Genomic DNA, 14504 nt, shown 5'->3' on the forward strand with positions numbered 1-14504 from the left:
TGAAATCAGAGGGGTGGGGGGTCATTTTATATGCCAATAAAACAATTTGCTTTCAAAAACAAAAACATTTAGCATATACATATTGTTACTAAACAATATGTGAATTCTGTGAGGCATTTAGGGAACTTGGATAAATTGTAGTGTCTACTGATAGCCTGCATGAGAGGCGTTTAGGGAACATGGGTAAATTGTAGCGTCTACTGATAGCCTGCATGAGAGGCGTTTAGGGAACATGGGTAAATTGTAGCGTCTACTGATAGCCTGCATGAGAGGCGTTTAGGGAACATGGGTAAATTGTAGTGTCTACTGATAGCCTGCATGAGAGGCGTTTAGGGAACATGGGTAAATTGTAGTGTCTACTGATAGCCTGCATGAGAGGCGTTTAAGGAACATGGGTAAATTGTAGCGTCTACTGATAGCCTGCATGAGAGGCGTTTAGGGAACACGGGTAAATTGTAGCGTCTACTGATAGCCTGCATGAGAGGCGTTTAAGGAACATGGGTAAATTGTAGTGTCTACTGATAGCCTGCATGAGAGGCGTTTAGGGAACATGGGTAAATTGTAGTGTCTACTGATAGCCTGCATGAGAGGCGTTTAAGGAACATGGGTAAATTGTAGCGTCTACTGATAGCCTGCATGAGAGGCGTTTAGGGAACACGGGTAAATTGTAGCGTCTACTGATAGCCTGCATGAGGTATTGAGACATCTGAACAGGCACATTTTGAACAGGCACTGCACTAGTTTCACATTGATTTTAAAATCTTATTGCTGACTTTTAAAGCCTTGAACGACCTTGCACCTGCATACATTATTGACCTGGTGTGAGTCCTCCCAGCCATTAAGCTCTAACCCTAACCTTGCTGGTGACTCCCAGCTCACGGTTGGTGAATGAGGGTGATCAGGCTTTTCCTGTATTGATCAAAGTTATTTCCTCTGTGGATGAATAAAGGCAGAGTCTGAGTGTTAAAGGCAATAATGACACTTTAATGACACTTTGATGCTGAGGCAGTAAAAGACACAGTGAACTGAAAGCATAACACACATCTTCATCATCATCAGTATACATGGACACAGAGACGAGAACACAGAGACAGAAGCTCAGAGACCTGCAGGACTTCATTAGGCCACTTCAGAGATAATATTGATCTATGGGTCAGATTATAGATTGTATAATGTTGTTTATATACGGTGCCTTTCACTGAGGGCTGATTAGTACACGCTGAGTAATTCACAAGCTGTAATACATGTTAAAGGAGCAGTCCATCACTTCAGCAAACCCTCCAATCCTCCGTTTACTGAACACAAGCAGACATCAGTGTTTCATAAATGTGTGATGGGAAATAGAGATTCAATGATTAATGAGTGGACTGTTGAAGTGTTTCCATGTTTAATTCACCAAACAGCACAGATGACTATCATGCTGTTTATTTACCCCTCAAATTACACCATAACCCAGTCATTTATCCATTAATTAAACCAAAAATATGGGGTCAACCAACTATCATTTAACGTTTAAAGAGATTCATAACCTTCAAAGTGCAAACTTTTATGTTTATTGTTTGATTTTTGAAAGTATTTTAAGGTGTAAAAACCTTTTAAACTGGAAACAACATCCATTAAAAACCTCTTCACACACCAGAGTCCATTATGTTTCTGTCAGTTTTGATCTCTGTTAGCTGCTTAGCTAATAGGGTACATTCATTTTTCTCTTATGATGGAGCTATACTAGCAATTTCCCTCTGCATCCAATCTTTGTGCTAAGCTAGGCTAACCATGTCCTGGACCCAACGTCCCCACAAACACCCGACGTCCCCACAAACACCCGACGTCCCTACAAACACCCGACGTCCCCACAAACACCCGACGTCCTGACAAACACCCGACGTCCTGACAAACACCCGACGTCCTGACAAACACCCGACGTCCCCACAAACACCCGACGTCCTGACAAACACCCGACGTCCCCACAAACACCCGACGTCCCCACAAACACCCGACGTCCCCACAAACACCCGACGTCCCCACAAACACCCGACGTCCCCACAAACACCCGACGTCCCCACAAACACCCGACGTCCTGACAAACACCCGACGTCCTCACAAACACCCGACGTCCCCACAAACACCCGACGTCCCCACAAACACCCGACGTCCTGACAAACACCCGACGTCCTGACAAACACCCGACGTCCCCACAAACACCCGACGTCCCCACAAACACCCGACGTCCTGACAAACACCCGACGTCCTGACAAACACCCGACGTCCCTACAAACACCCGACGTCCCCACAAACACCCGACGTCCCGACAAACACCCGACGTCCCTACAAACACCCGACGTCCCCACAAACACCCGACGTCCCCACAAACACCCGACGTCCTGACAAACACCCGACGTCCCTACAAACACCCGACGTCCCCACAAACACCCGACGTCCCCACAAACACCCGACGTCCTGACAAACACCCGACGTCCTGACAAACACCCGACGTCCCCACAAACACCCGACGTCCCCACAAACACCCGACGTCCTGACAAACACCCGACGTCCCCACAAACACCCGACGTCCCCACAAACACCCGACGTCCCCACAAACACTCAGGAAACTGCAGGTGATGTTTCTGTTACAACTTCAACAGTCACAAATTAAACTGATTGTTCTTATGAGCCACATTAGGATAACGAGCAGGACTCAAACTCCAATAACATTTCTGCTTAATGAGAAATATCTCAACTACAGCAGGTCAAACCTCATTTATTCATATATTTCAATAATACTGGAGCTTTAATATTTGAGATGTGTTTATACTGTTGGCTGTATTTCCAACACATTACAGAAGTATGTTTTCCAACCTTTAGGAGATATAATGAAGAAGGTTCATATTGTTATTGAGAGGTGAACCTTTCATTGCTTGTTCAAAACTGCACATTATATACATGATGCAGCAGTCACAGGCTGTAAAACCATGTGACTGGAATCATCTACTGCTCTAATTTCCATGTCGCCTAGACTTATTTATTTATGTATTTAAGCCATGCGAGTTTGTTTACTTGTATGTGAATATCATTATGATACTGAGCTTTTTATTAACTTTGACATCACAGTTTTGCGCATATGATCTCAGTAACTTGTTAAATACACTAAGTTATTTGTACACATAATAAGTGGAACTATTTCCTGAATTTAGGTTTGTACCTTTGTCTAAAGGGAACTACAATACTTTAGAGCTGCAATGATTAGTTGATTAATTGGTTAGTTGACTGGAAAAAAAATCTGCAACTATTTTAATAATCGATAAATAATTTCAGTCATTCAAGTCAAATATCAAACATCTGCTGGTTCAGCTTCTCCAATATATTGATTTTCTGTTTTTCTTTTTCTAATTGACGATGATGAAATATGTTTAATCTTCATTAAAACCAGCTTCTGCAGAGACATCACTCTGAGCTCTCGTATATGAATTCTCACCATTTTATAGATAAAATGATGAATTGAGTAAATAATCAGCAGATTAATTGACAATCAAAATAATCTTCGGTCACAGCTCAACAACACGTCATGATCATTTGTGTAAGAATTTTGTCTCAATCTGCTGCTGAAGGTCAGGAAGCTTCATCGGTAACTGAACGTTCAGACTGATTCCTCTCGATAAACGCGGACCTGACCTGTTTGTGATCAAACTAAAATGATCCTCTGACAGATTGAAACTGGAGGACCGAGGCCAGGACGCCCCCCTGAAGGAACCCCAATTATGACTGAACAGAGAGCAGGAGGATTCACTTAAGTGTTGTACTGTTCCTTTAAATCAAATGTTTTTTGCTACAGGGGAGTTAACACTGTGACAGTTAACAGTCCACAGAGGACCACCGGTAGAGGTCTACCTCTGGTTCTAGTTTCAGGACGGGAAGAATCAGCTCAGTCAGTATTTACAGACAGAAAACAGTCCGTTAATGATGCGTCTTCAGGCAGCCAATCAGAATGTCGGTTTAATGAATCAGCAGGTTTAGACCGACAGACTGAATGCAGAACATCAGGGTCTTTGGGTTCACTCTGGTTCTGGTCAGGTGAGATTGTCTCTGCTGTAAATCTTTGGACCTGTTTTCCAGGAACCCAGGAACCCCTTTAGGAGCTCAGAAAGTTTTCCAGGAACAAAGGAACCCTTTAAAGACCTCAAGAACTTTTCCAGGAACACTTTTAGGCACTCAGGAACTTTTACAGGAGCCTTTAGGAACTAGGACATTTTCCGAGAATCCAAGAACCTTTTAAGACCCTGGGAATGTTTCCAGAACCTCTTTAGGATCCTGGGAACATTTCCAGAGACCCAGGAATCTTTTAAGAAATCAGGATCTTTTCCAGAAACCCTCTTCAGGAACCAGGAACCTCTTAAGCAGCTAATAAAGTTTTCGCGGAAGCATTTTAGGAAGTCAAAGACCTTTTCCAGAACCCAGAACCTTTTCCAGGAACCATTTTCAGGAACCATTTTAGGATCTCTTTTCCACGAACATATCAGCCACCAAGTTTTCCAGGAACCAAAGATCCCTTTTAGGATCCCCTGACCCTGGTACCTGTTTCAGGAAACCACTGAGGGATTCAGGAAAGTTTTCCAGGAAGCAAAGAACCCTTTCAGGAATTCAGGAACTTTTGTAGGAACTCAACAACAACACCTCTACCCTCCACCAGGGGGCTGAGTTCAGGTTCTGGATCCTGGGTCAGGGTGGTTCTGGAGTTCAGTTCTCTGGATTATTTGTTTAAAAACTGCCGTCTGTGGTTCCTCCTCCAGAGTTTTTCTTCTTGGGAAATAAAATACGAGAGTCTAAACTGAGACCAGGACCCAGAGTTCAGTCGATGTAATAAATGATCAAAAGTCAGTCCAGGTCGTCATTATCAACCCCCCCCGTCCTGAAAGATTGTCCGTCCATCAGCAGGAGGGAGGTGGTGGTGATGGGAGGGGGTCGTAACCGTGACAACAAGCCTCAGGACTTGTTGTCGTCATACAGGTCATGTGAGGCCTGAATGTCTGGCAGCTCCATCTCACAGACGACGCTGCGAGGAGACATCGAGTTCCTGTTGAAGAAGTGACCGCCGCCTGACGAGAAGAAGAAGAAGAAGAAGAAGAAGAAGAATCAACATTCAGTTCAAACCAAAATCACATTATTTTATCCCTCAAATATAATTTTTTCTCATCAACACAGATGGATTATTAAAATAGGATATCAGTGAATTCAAGGTTTATTCAAGGAGGTTCCACTAATTCCAGACTTTTTAGTTTCTGATGTTGTTTTCTTTGTTTCAGACAAACAGAACAACATCAGACACACAAATAAAACTAAAAAACAGGAACACTGATGGAAGCTGAAATAATAAAAGAGCAGAGAAAAAAAAAACCCAAAAACAAATAACATCACTAAGAAGGATAAAATGACCTACTATTATTCTTTATTTCTTTATTGGACCTTAAATATTGAACTGCAGCCGTTTTGGACAGATTTGGATCCACATGGACATTTTAATTAATTAATTAGGATTCTTACAGAGAAAATTGGAGCAATAATTATCAGTCAACACTTGGAGTGTAACAGTACACAAAGTACGCATTTTGGTCCTTTATTTTAAAAAATGTCAACATCAAACAATGGCTCGTTGGCCGTCTGTCAAATGGGGAATATTGCGATTAGATCATCACGCTTTTGTCTCCAATCATCTAGTTTATTTGCCAGACCCAGAAATCCATTAACTGCCTCATGCTGTGTTCTTACTGGTCACAGCAACAGTGATGTCAGCAGGCGCCCTGGGCGTGGCCTCAGGGTGGGGGGGGCTGAGCGGCTCCAGGCTGATGGACGGCTGACTGCTGTCGCTCAGCGGCGCCCTCTGGCTGCTGGACGCCCGACTGACACCCAGACGCTCCACGTCCAACACCACGCTGTCCACGCAGGGAAGACTGGTCTGTGGACACAGAGACAGACGGAGACAGACTTCCTGTTGTTTATATCAGAGCTAACCAATATGAACAGAGGGCTATTCCATCAAGTTTCGCTAATTTAAATGAGAAGTCCTTTCCATTACTGTGGCTTATATGATTTGCTGCTCAGTAACCATGGTAACTGCTCTGCGGCAGGCTAACTCGAGAGGAAACGCACCCCCAAAAGACGGTTCAGTCAGGTGTATTTTTGCACTCGCAGCACTGTTGCCATGTTCGTGTTTGGAAACAAAAGATGGAAGAACTATCAGGGACTTTTATAAAAATACTTCAGTTAATCTCCATTTTATTCGTGGTAACTTTTGTCACAAAGTGAATTCTTTCAGTTAAAAACTTTTATCATTTAAGAAATAAAAGTGTGCCAACGTTGTTTTGAGGTTATTTATTCATTCGTTCATTTTATTCAAGCTGTGAAGACAAAAAGGAAATTAAATAAAGTCCAAACAGTGGAAACAGCTTATAGTGATCATTGCTATTCCTACATACAAATGCTTATTTATTTATTTATTTGTTTGTTTATTTAACAGGGACAGTGCACATTAATAAACATTGCTGTAAATGTGCCAGAGTCATCTGTAGTCCCTGGACAGATGTTACAGAGTCTCCCTTAAAAACAGAATATGAAGATCATTAATAAGCATGCAGAACAAATAATAAAATGAAAGAAAAAGAATATATTAATGTTAATAAAAACATCATTCAGGACATCCTTAAAACATGCAACACAGAGGCTCATAATACAAGATATGTAAACAATAAATACATTAATGTTAATAGAAATGTAGATTGAATATTATTAGACACTAACTAAAACATGCAAAGCAGAAGCACAGACATAAAAAGCATGCACAGTATGTAAAATACATGAGTCTGACACAATAAAAGCACAGTAAGACATGCAGGTAGCAAGATAGCAAGATAGCGACAGGTGACAGTAGACAGCGAGGTGCGACTACGTCTTAGTGCTGACAGAGCTGAGTACTAATTAACCATTTCTGTAAATGAGCTCTAAATTAACTGTATGTGTCCAGTTCTCTAATAGTTGCTGGGATGGAGTTCCAGTCTAGTCTAGACTGACTGAGTGGGATGATGCAATCCCCTCTTGCTGCACCGCTTGTGAACCCATATGCAGTTGTTCTTGTGTTGACAAACTGTCTGAGCGGAGGAGAGGTCAAACCGTATATAATCTTGTACATAAGACAAACATCTACATATTTAATCATGTTTTCCCAACTCAACATGTTATGTTTTTTTAATATTGGGCAATGATGAAAATGTACCGGTTTCTTATCAAGGATTTTAAGTGTTTGTTTATACAAAGACTCTATTGGTTTTAGAGTAGTGTTGCTAGCCTGCGACCAGGTTGTTAAACAGTAAATGATATGGGAAATGACCATGGACTGCATGTACATCTTAGCCGCCTCTCTTGACATATAATCTGAACCTGAAATTTGAAAGATTGAATTCAACCCGGTTACCAACCTTTTTCACCTGAGCCTTGAATGAAAGTTTGGAATCAATCAAAACACCGAGGTGCTTGTATTCAGATACGACCTGTAGCCTCTCCCCTGATACAAAGACATCCGGCTCTACACTAGAACTGTTTGTCTTGGTGAAAAGCATGCATACTGTTCTAGACACATGCTGTTACATGAGCCATGGAGTTTGTGAGTTCATTAGCAACTTGTGTCATGCTGCCACCATGTACATAAATTACAGTGTCATCAGCATACATCTAGGTGTTGGTGTCAGGACATACAGATGGGAAATCATTGATATATAATGTAAATAGCAATGGGCCCAGGATAGATCCTTGTGGGACTCCTATGGACAGATGAAGGGCAGCTGATTGATGATTCTGTTGGCTGTGTCAGTTGAATAATTGGCTCTGAAGCCAATGAGTGCAGTAGTGTTCAGATAGCAGATGATCTGTTCAGCTACCACTTCCTCTGCAACCTTTGATACTGTGGGCAGGATACTGACAGGCCTGTAATTGCAGTAGAAAGGGGATCCCCACCTTTAAATATTGGAACAACAACAGCAAACTTCCAAACGGAAACATTCCCTGAGAAATCAAGAGGTTAATAATTTTGGTAATAGGATTAGTTAGTGTTGTAATGAGCTCTTAACTGCATCCATATCAAAAATATCCTTTTGCTCTGGATGGCTTAAGAGATCTAATCATTCTGGTAACCTCTGAATTAGTGACATTCCTGATGCTGAAAGCCGGTTCCATCGTATTAACTGGACAAACATTTGTGTACTCAAGTTAAAAACATTGTGCAAATGGTAGCTACAGAATCAATAAAGTAGTGGTTAAGCTTTCCATTTACTTTAAGTTCAAGAAGTTTCCTTTCTTTATTGTGATGTCCTGTTAGTTTTTAGAATGACCTCTTGCCTTTTCTATTACGGTCAAGAAAAAATCTGCCTTAGCTTTTCTTAGTTTCTTTACCACCTTGTTCCTTAAATGAGCAAAGTGTTGTCTGTCATGACTCGATTTAGTTTTTATTGCAGTTTTTAAGACAAGATCCTGTTCTTTCTTTAGTTTTAAAATGTCTGCATTTATCCAAGAGACAGTGTTTTTGGTTTTTTTGTGTCTAATTTTGCAGTTAAAATCTTTAATAGTGCTAATAGTAATAGTCTTCATCATGCTGTTTAAATAAGTTGCCTACAGTAATCAAGTAGACTGCTTACAGTGTTGTTTTTGGGTCTTTTCATGAGAACAAATGGAAAAACATTTTACAACTATGGTAATTCTATTTTTTGTACTTTACTTCCATGATATATGGCTGCGGCACCATTATTGTCCACCTGAGGCTGCTGCGTGAACCTTAAAATCATGACAGGAAACAGAAAGTCGTCAAATGTCGTCTCCTTGAAGCTTATGACAATAAGGGGGGGGGGGGGGGGGATCATTGCTATCTTCACCTGTTTTGCTGTTGGGGAAAAGACGGAACTTGTCATTAGCAAAAGTCAGAACCCGCTGCTTCAAAAATGTGAACACTGCAGTTTGAAACAGTCAATAAAATCCAGTAAATAGTGAAGTTGTCTGTTCATTAATTTATATTCATGTAGGCTAATAAATATACAAATGTCAATTAGATGGTATTCTGAATGCCATCAGTTACAATAATCATCTGTTTATAGTGATATTTGACCGGACAGATGTGATCACTATAAGCGGTTTCCACTGTACTTAAATCCTTCTGCGACTTCTTCATTTTTAACTTTCATTGATGCTGGTAAATTGAACTGACATCCCACAGACAAAAGCCTGTTTTTGCAGTTCGCACCTTGATGTGAAATCTGGGAAGTCCCAAACTATTGTTGGCGAGACGCACCAACGCCACCGGGAGTCATGGCAACGCAGCTGTGATGTCACCGCAGCTTTAAGTATCGGCTGCACACAGCCATCCATTGTAACTGCACCAGAGGAAGCTTTGCTTTCTCCGTGAGCCGGTTCACTAAAGGAGGTAACCCCGTGCATGTGCGATTCCCCTCACCGAGTTTGATGAGTCTCCCCTCTGGATGAGCTGAAACTTTTCCCGGTGTTCACCCGAACTGAGAGACAGACTCCTGCTGCACCTCAGCACTCTCACTGCCTGCAGAAGGGAGGAAGGATTTCTCCACAGAACGAAGGACCACCTCCGTGCCCTACTTGTCTTTAATTGAGTCAACTCCTCTGTTTTCTCCACAACGCCCACCAAGGATCAGCTACCATCAAACCCGCCAACAGAGTGAGAGGAAGGCCCGTCAGCGTCCGAGCCGAGAAACTGAGCTGGACCCAAAAGACAGACTGAAACGCAGCCCACTCGCTTTCTGAAGCGGTCAAGTAAGGGATGTCTGGGCAGAGACAGTGTTTGATTGTGTGTTATTAGCTTTTAGCTTTTTAAGCTTTATTGCTCATGGTTTGTTGTGTGATTTAACAGACCGCCGAGTCCTTTTGCCTGCAACACTGTGCAAAGTATTTGAATTGCTGCCTGTTTAGTTGTGTTCACCACGCTAGACTGTCTTCTGTTTGTCCCACTCAGGACTGCTGTGTTTGTGTCAACATGAGTGAGAAAGTAAGTTGTTTGTCGATTGTAAATCAGACAACATGCGTTACAGACGCTACGGTCGCTTTCCCTCCTCTTTCTTCCCTCTCTTGCTACACACACACGCGTGCACACATACACATTTATTTTATTTATTTTATACGCATTTTGATTCTCGAGTGACTTCATCTTCTGCGATCATGTCCGCCATCTTGCCCACAAACACACACACAAGCACACTCCCGCCAGTTTTCCCTTCTTTTTGCTACATAGTATTAGACATAGACTGTACACGCGCAGCATTTAGCGTTGTTTATATCAGAGCTTATCTTTAAGAACGGTAGCATTTACTGTAGTTTATATCCCAGCTGACCGATAAGAACGGCACCATTTGGCGTCATTTATATCAGAGCTAACCGATAAGAACAGCAGCGTTTAGCGTCGTTTAACCGATAAGAACAGCAGCGTTTAGCGTCGTTTATATCAGAGCTCACCAAAAAGAGCGGCAGCATTTAGCGTTGTTTATATCCGAGCTAACCAATAAGAGCGGCAGCATTTAGCGTTGTTTATATCCGAGCTAACCAATAAGAGCGGCAGCATTTAGCGTTGTTTATATCTGAGCTAACCGATAAGAGCGGCAGCATTTAGCGCTGTTTATATCCAAGCTAACCAATAAGAGCGGCAGCGTTTAGCGTTGTTTATATCCAAGCTAACCGATACGAACGGCAGCGTTTAGCGTTGTTTATGTCCAAGCTAACCGATACGAATGGCAGCGTTTAGCGTTGTTTATATCCGAGCTAACCAATAAGAGCGGCAGCGTTTAGCGTTGTTTATGTCCGAGCTAACCGATAAGAGGGGCAGCGTTTAGCGTTGTTTATGTCCAAGCTAACTGATAAGAACGGCAGCGTTTAGCGTTGTTTATGTCCAAGCTAACTGATAAGAGCGGCAGCGTTTAGCCTTGTTTATGTCCAAGCTAACTGATAAGAACGGCAGCGTTTAGCGTTGTTTATGTCCAAGCTAACTGATAAGAACGGCAGCGTTTAGCGTTGTTTATGTCCAAGCTAACTGATAAGAACGGCAGCGTTTAGCCTTGTTTATATCCGAGCTAACCGATAAGAGCGGCAGCGTTTAGCGTTGTTTATGTCCAAGCTAACTGATAAGAACGGCAGCGTTTAGCGTTGTTTATGTCCAAGCTAACCGATAAGAGCGGCAGCGTTTAGCGTTGTTTATGTCCAAGCTAACTGATAAGAACGGCAGCGTTTAGCGTTGTTTATGTCCAAGCTAACTGATAAGAACGGCAGCGTTTAGCCTTGTTTATATCCGAGCTAACCGATAAGAGCGGCAGCGTTTAGCGTTGTTTATGTCCAAGCTAACTGATAAGAACGGCAGCGTTTAACGTTGTTTATGTCCAAGCTAACCGATAAGAGCGGCAGCGTTTAGCGTTGTTTATGTCCAAGCTAACCGATACGAACGGCAGCGTTTAGCGTTGTTTATATCCGAGCTAACCAATAAGAGCGGCAGCGTTTAGCGTTGTTTATATCCGAGCTAACCGATAAGAGCAGCAGCGTTTAGCGTTGTTTATGTCCAAGCTAACTGATAAGAGCGGCAGCGTTTAGCGTTGTTTATATCCGAGATAACTGATAAGAATGGCAGCGTTTAGCATTGTTTATGTCCAAGCTAACCGATAAGAGCGGCAGCGTTTAGCGTTGTTTATATCCGAGCTAACTGATAAGAACGGCAGCGTTTAGCGTTGTTTATATCCAAGCTAACTGATAAGAACGGCAGCGTTAGCATTGTTTATATCTGAGCTAACTGATAAGAACGGCAGCGTTTAGCATTGTTTATATCTGAGCTAACTGATAAGAACGGCAGCGTTTAGCATTGTTTATATCTGAGCTAACCGATAAGAGCGGCAGCGTTTAGCGTTGTTTATATCTGAGCTAACTGATAAGAACGGCAGCGTTTAGCGTTGTTTATGTCCAAGCTAACCGATAAGAGCGGCAGCGTTTAGCGTTGTTTATGTCCAAGCTAACCGATACGAACGGCAGCGTTTAGCGTTGTTTATATCCGAGCTAACCAATAAGAGCGGCAGCGTTTAGCGTTGTTTATATCCGAGCTAACCGATAAGAGCAGCAGCGTTTAGCGTTGTTTATGTCCAAGCTAACTGATAAGAGCGGCAGCGTTTAGCGTTGTTTATATCCGAGATAACTGATAAGAATGGCAGCGTTTAGCATTGTTTATGTCCAAGCTAACCGATAAGAGCGGCAGCGTTTAGCGTTGTTTATATCCGAGCTAACTGATAAGAACGGCAGCGTTTAGCGTTGTTTATATCCAAGCTAACTGATAAGAACGGCAGCGTTAGCATTGTTTATATCTGAGCTAACTGATAAGAACGGCAGCGTTTAGCATTGTTTATATCTGAGCTAACTGATAAGAACGGCAGCGTTTAGCATTGTTTATATCTGAGCTAACCGATAAGAGCGGCAGCGTTTAGCGTTGTTTATATCTGAGCTAACTGATAAGAACGGCAGCGTTTAGCGTTGTTTATATCTGAGCTAACTGATAAGAACGGCAGCGTTTAGCGTTGTTTATATCTGAGCTAACTGATAAGAGGGGCAGCGTTTAGCGTTGTTTATATCTGAGCTAACTGATAAGAACGGCAGCGTTTAGCGTTGTTTATATCCGAGCTAACTGATAAGAAAGGCAGCGTTTAGCGTTGTTTATATCTGAGCTAACTGATAAGAACGGCAGCGTTTAGCGTTGTTTATATCTGAGCTAACTGATAAGAGGGGCAGCGTTTAGCGTTGTTTATATCAGTGATGACTCACCATGATGCCAAGAGCTTTGAGGATGTTGAGTTTGCACATGGGACAGGTGCAGTGTTCATTCAGCCAGGGGTCCACACACACTTTATGGAAGACATGTCTGCACACAAACATTTCTGATGAGATATTTCAACATCATATTATTTATAATGATAATGATAATGGTCTTTTTCTTTTAATTGAAGAGTTGTGACTTCATGTGTCCGAACATCTGAAACAAAAGTGTCGCTCTTCTTCATGGTTCCTGTCTAATCATCTGTGAAGATTCAGCTTGAAGGAGTTCACACAGCCTGACATGTTAAAATCTGACATATTTAATCTGACATGTTTAATCTGACATTTAATCTGACATATTATAATCTGACTAGTTTAATCTGACATTTAATCTGACATGTTTAATCTGACATTTAATCTGACATGTTTATTCTGACGTATTACAATCTGAAGTTTAATCTGACAAATTTAATCTGACAAATTTAATCTGACAAATTTAATCTGACATGTTTATTCTGACATACCATAATCTGACATGTTTTAATTTGAAATATTTAACATGACATGTTTAATCTGACATGTTTCAATCTGAAATATTTAATTTGACATGTTTAATATGATGTAATCTGCCATATGTAATCTGACATGTTTAACCTAACATTTTAATCTGAAATATTTAATTTGACATGTTTAATCTGACTTGTTTAAACTGGCATGTTTAACCTGACATGTTTAATCTGACATGTTTTAACTGACGTTTAATCTGATATATTTAAACTGGCATGTTTAACCTAACATGTTTAACCTGACATGTTTAAACTGGCATGTTTAACCTGACATGTGTTAACTGACGTTTAATCTGACATATTTAAACTGACATGTTTAACCTGACATGTTTAATCTGACATGTTTAACTTGACATGTTTAATCTGACATGTTTAACCTGACATGTTTAAACTGACATGTTTAAACTGACATTTAATCTGACATGTTTAATCTGACATGTTTAACCAGACATGTTTAAACTGGCGTTTAAACTGACATGTTTAAACTGACGTTTAATCTGACATGTTTAATCTGACATGTTTAAACTGACATGTTTAACCTGACATGTTTAAACTGACGTTTAATCTGACATGTTTAATCTGACATGTTTAATCTGACATGTTTAATCTGACATTTTTAATCTGACATGTTTAAACTGACATGTTTAATCTGACATGTTTAAACTGACATGTTTAACCTGACATGTTTAAACTGACGTTTAATCTGAAATTTTTAATCTGACATGTTTAAACTGACATGTTTAACCTGACATGTTTAAACTGACGTTTAATCTGAAATGTTTAATCTGACATGTTTAACCTTACATGTTTAATCTGACATGTTTAATCTGACATGTTTAACCTGACATGTTTAATCTGACATGTTTAATCTGACATGTTTAATCTGACATGTTTAACCTGACATGTTTAATCTGACATGTTTAAACTGACGTTTAAACTGACATGTTTAACCTGACATGTTTAAACTGACGTTTAATCTGAAATGTTTAATCTGACATGTTTAACCTGACATGTTTAATCTGACATGTTTAATCTGACATGTTTAATCTGACATGTTTAACCTGACATGTTTAAACTGACATGTTTAACTTGACATGTTTAATC

The 14504-nt window shown here is 40.9% G+C and overlaps 1 protein-coding gene across 2 annotated transcripts in view; it reads right to left on the reverse strand.

Annotated features, from left to right (window-relative positions):
- Positions 1 to 963: 963 nt before the first annotated feature.
- rnf130 (ring finger protein 130) overlaps positions 964 to 14504 on the reverse strand; it is a 38663-nt gene continuing 25122 nt past the window's right edge. For both annotated transcript variants that reach the window (XM_042418665.1, XM_042418666.1), the window contains 3 exons: positions 12844 to 12940; positions 5761 to 5947; positions 964 to 5090 (listed from right to left, as the gene is read on the reverse strand). In XM_042418665.1, the coding sequence (XP_042274599.1) occupies positions 4978 to 5090; positions 5761 to 5947; positions 12844 to 12940 (397 nt within the window). In that variant the 3' untranslated portion in view covers positions 964 to 4977. The remainder of the gene's footprint in view (positions 5091 to 5760; positions 5948 to 12843; positions 12941 to 14504) is intronic.

Source organism: Thunnus maccoyii, chromosome 8 (assembly GCF_910596095.1).
Source record: "Thunnus maccoyii chromosome 8, fThuMac1.1, whole genome shotgun sequence".
In the NCBI taxonomy this organism is placed as follows: Eukaryota; Metazoa; Chordata; class Actinopteri; order Scombriformes; family Scombridae; genus Thunnus; species Thunnus maccoyii.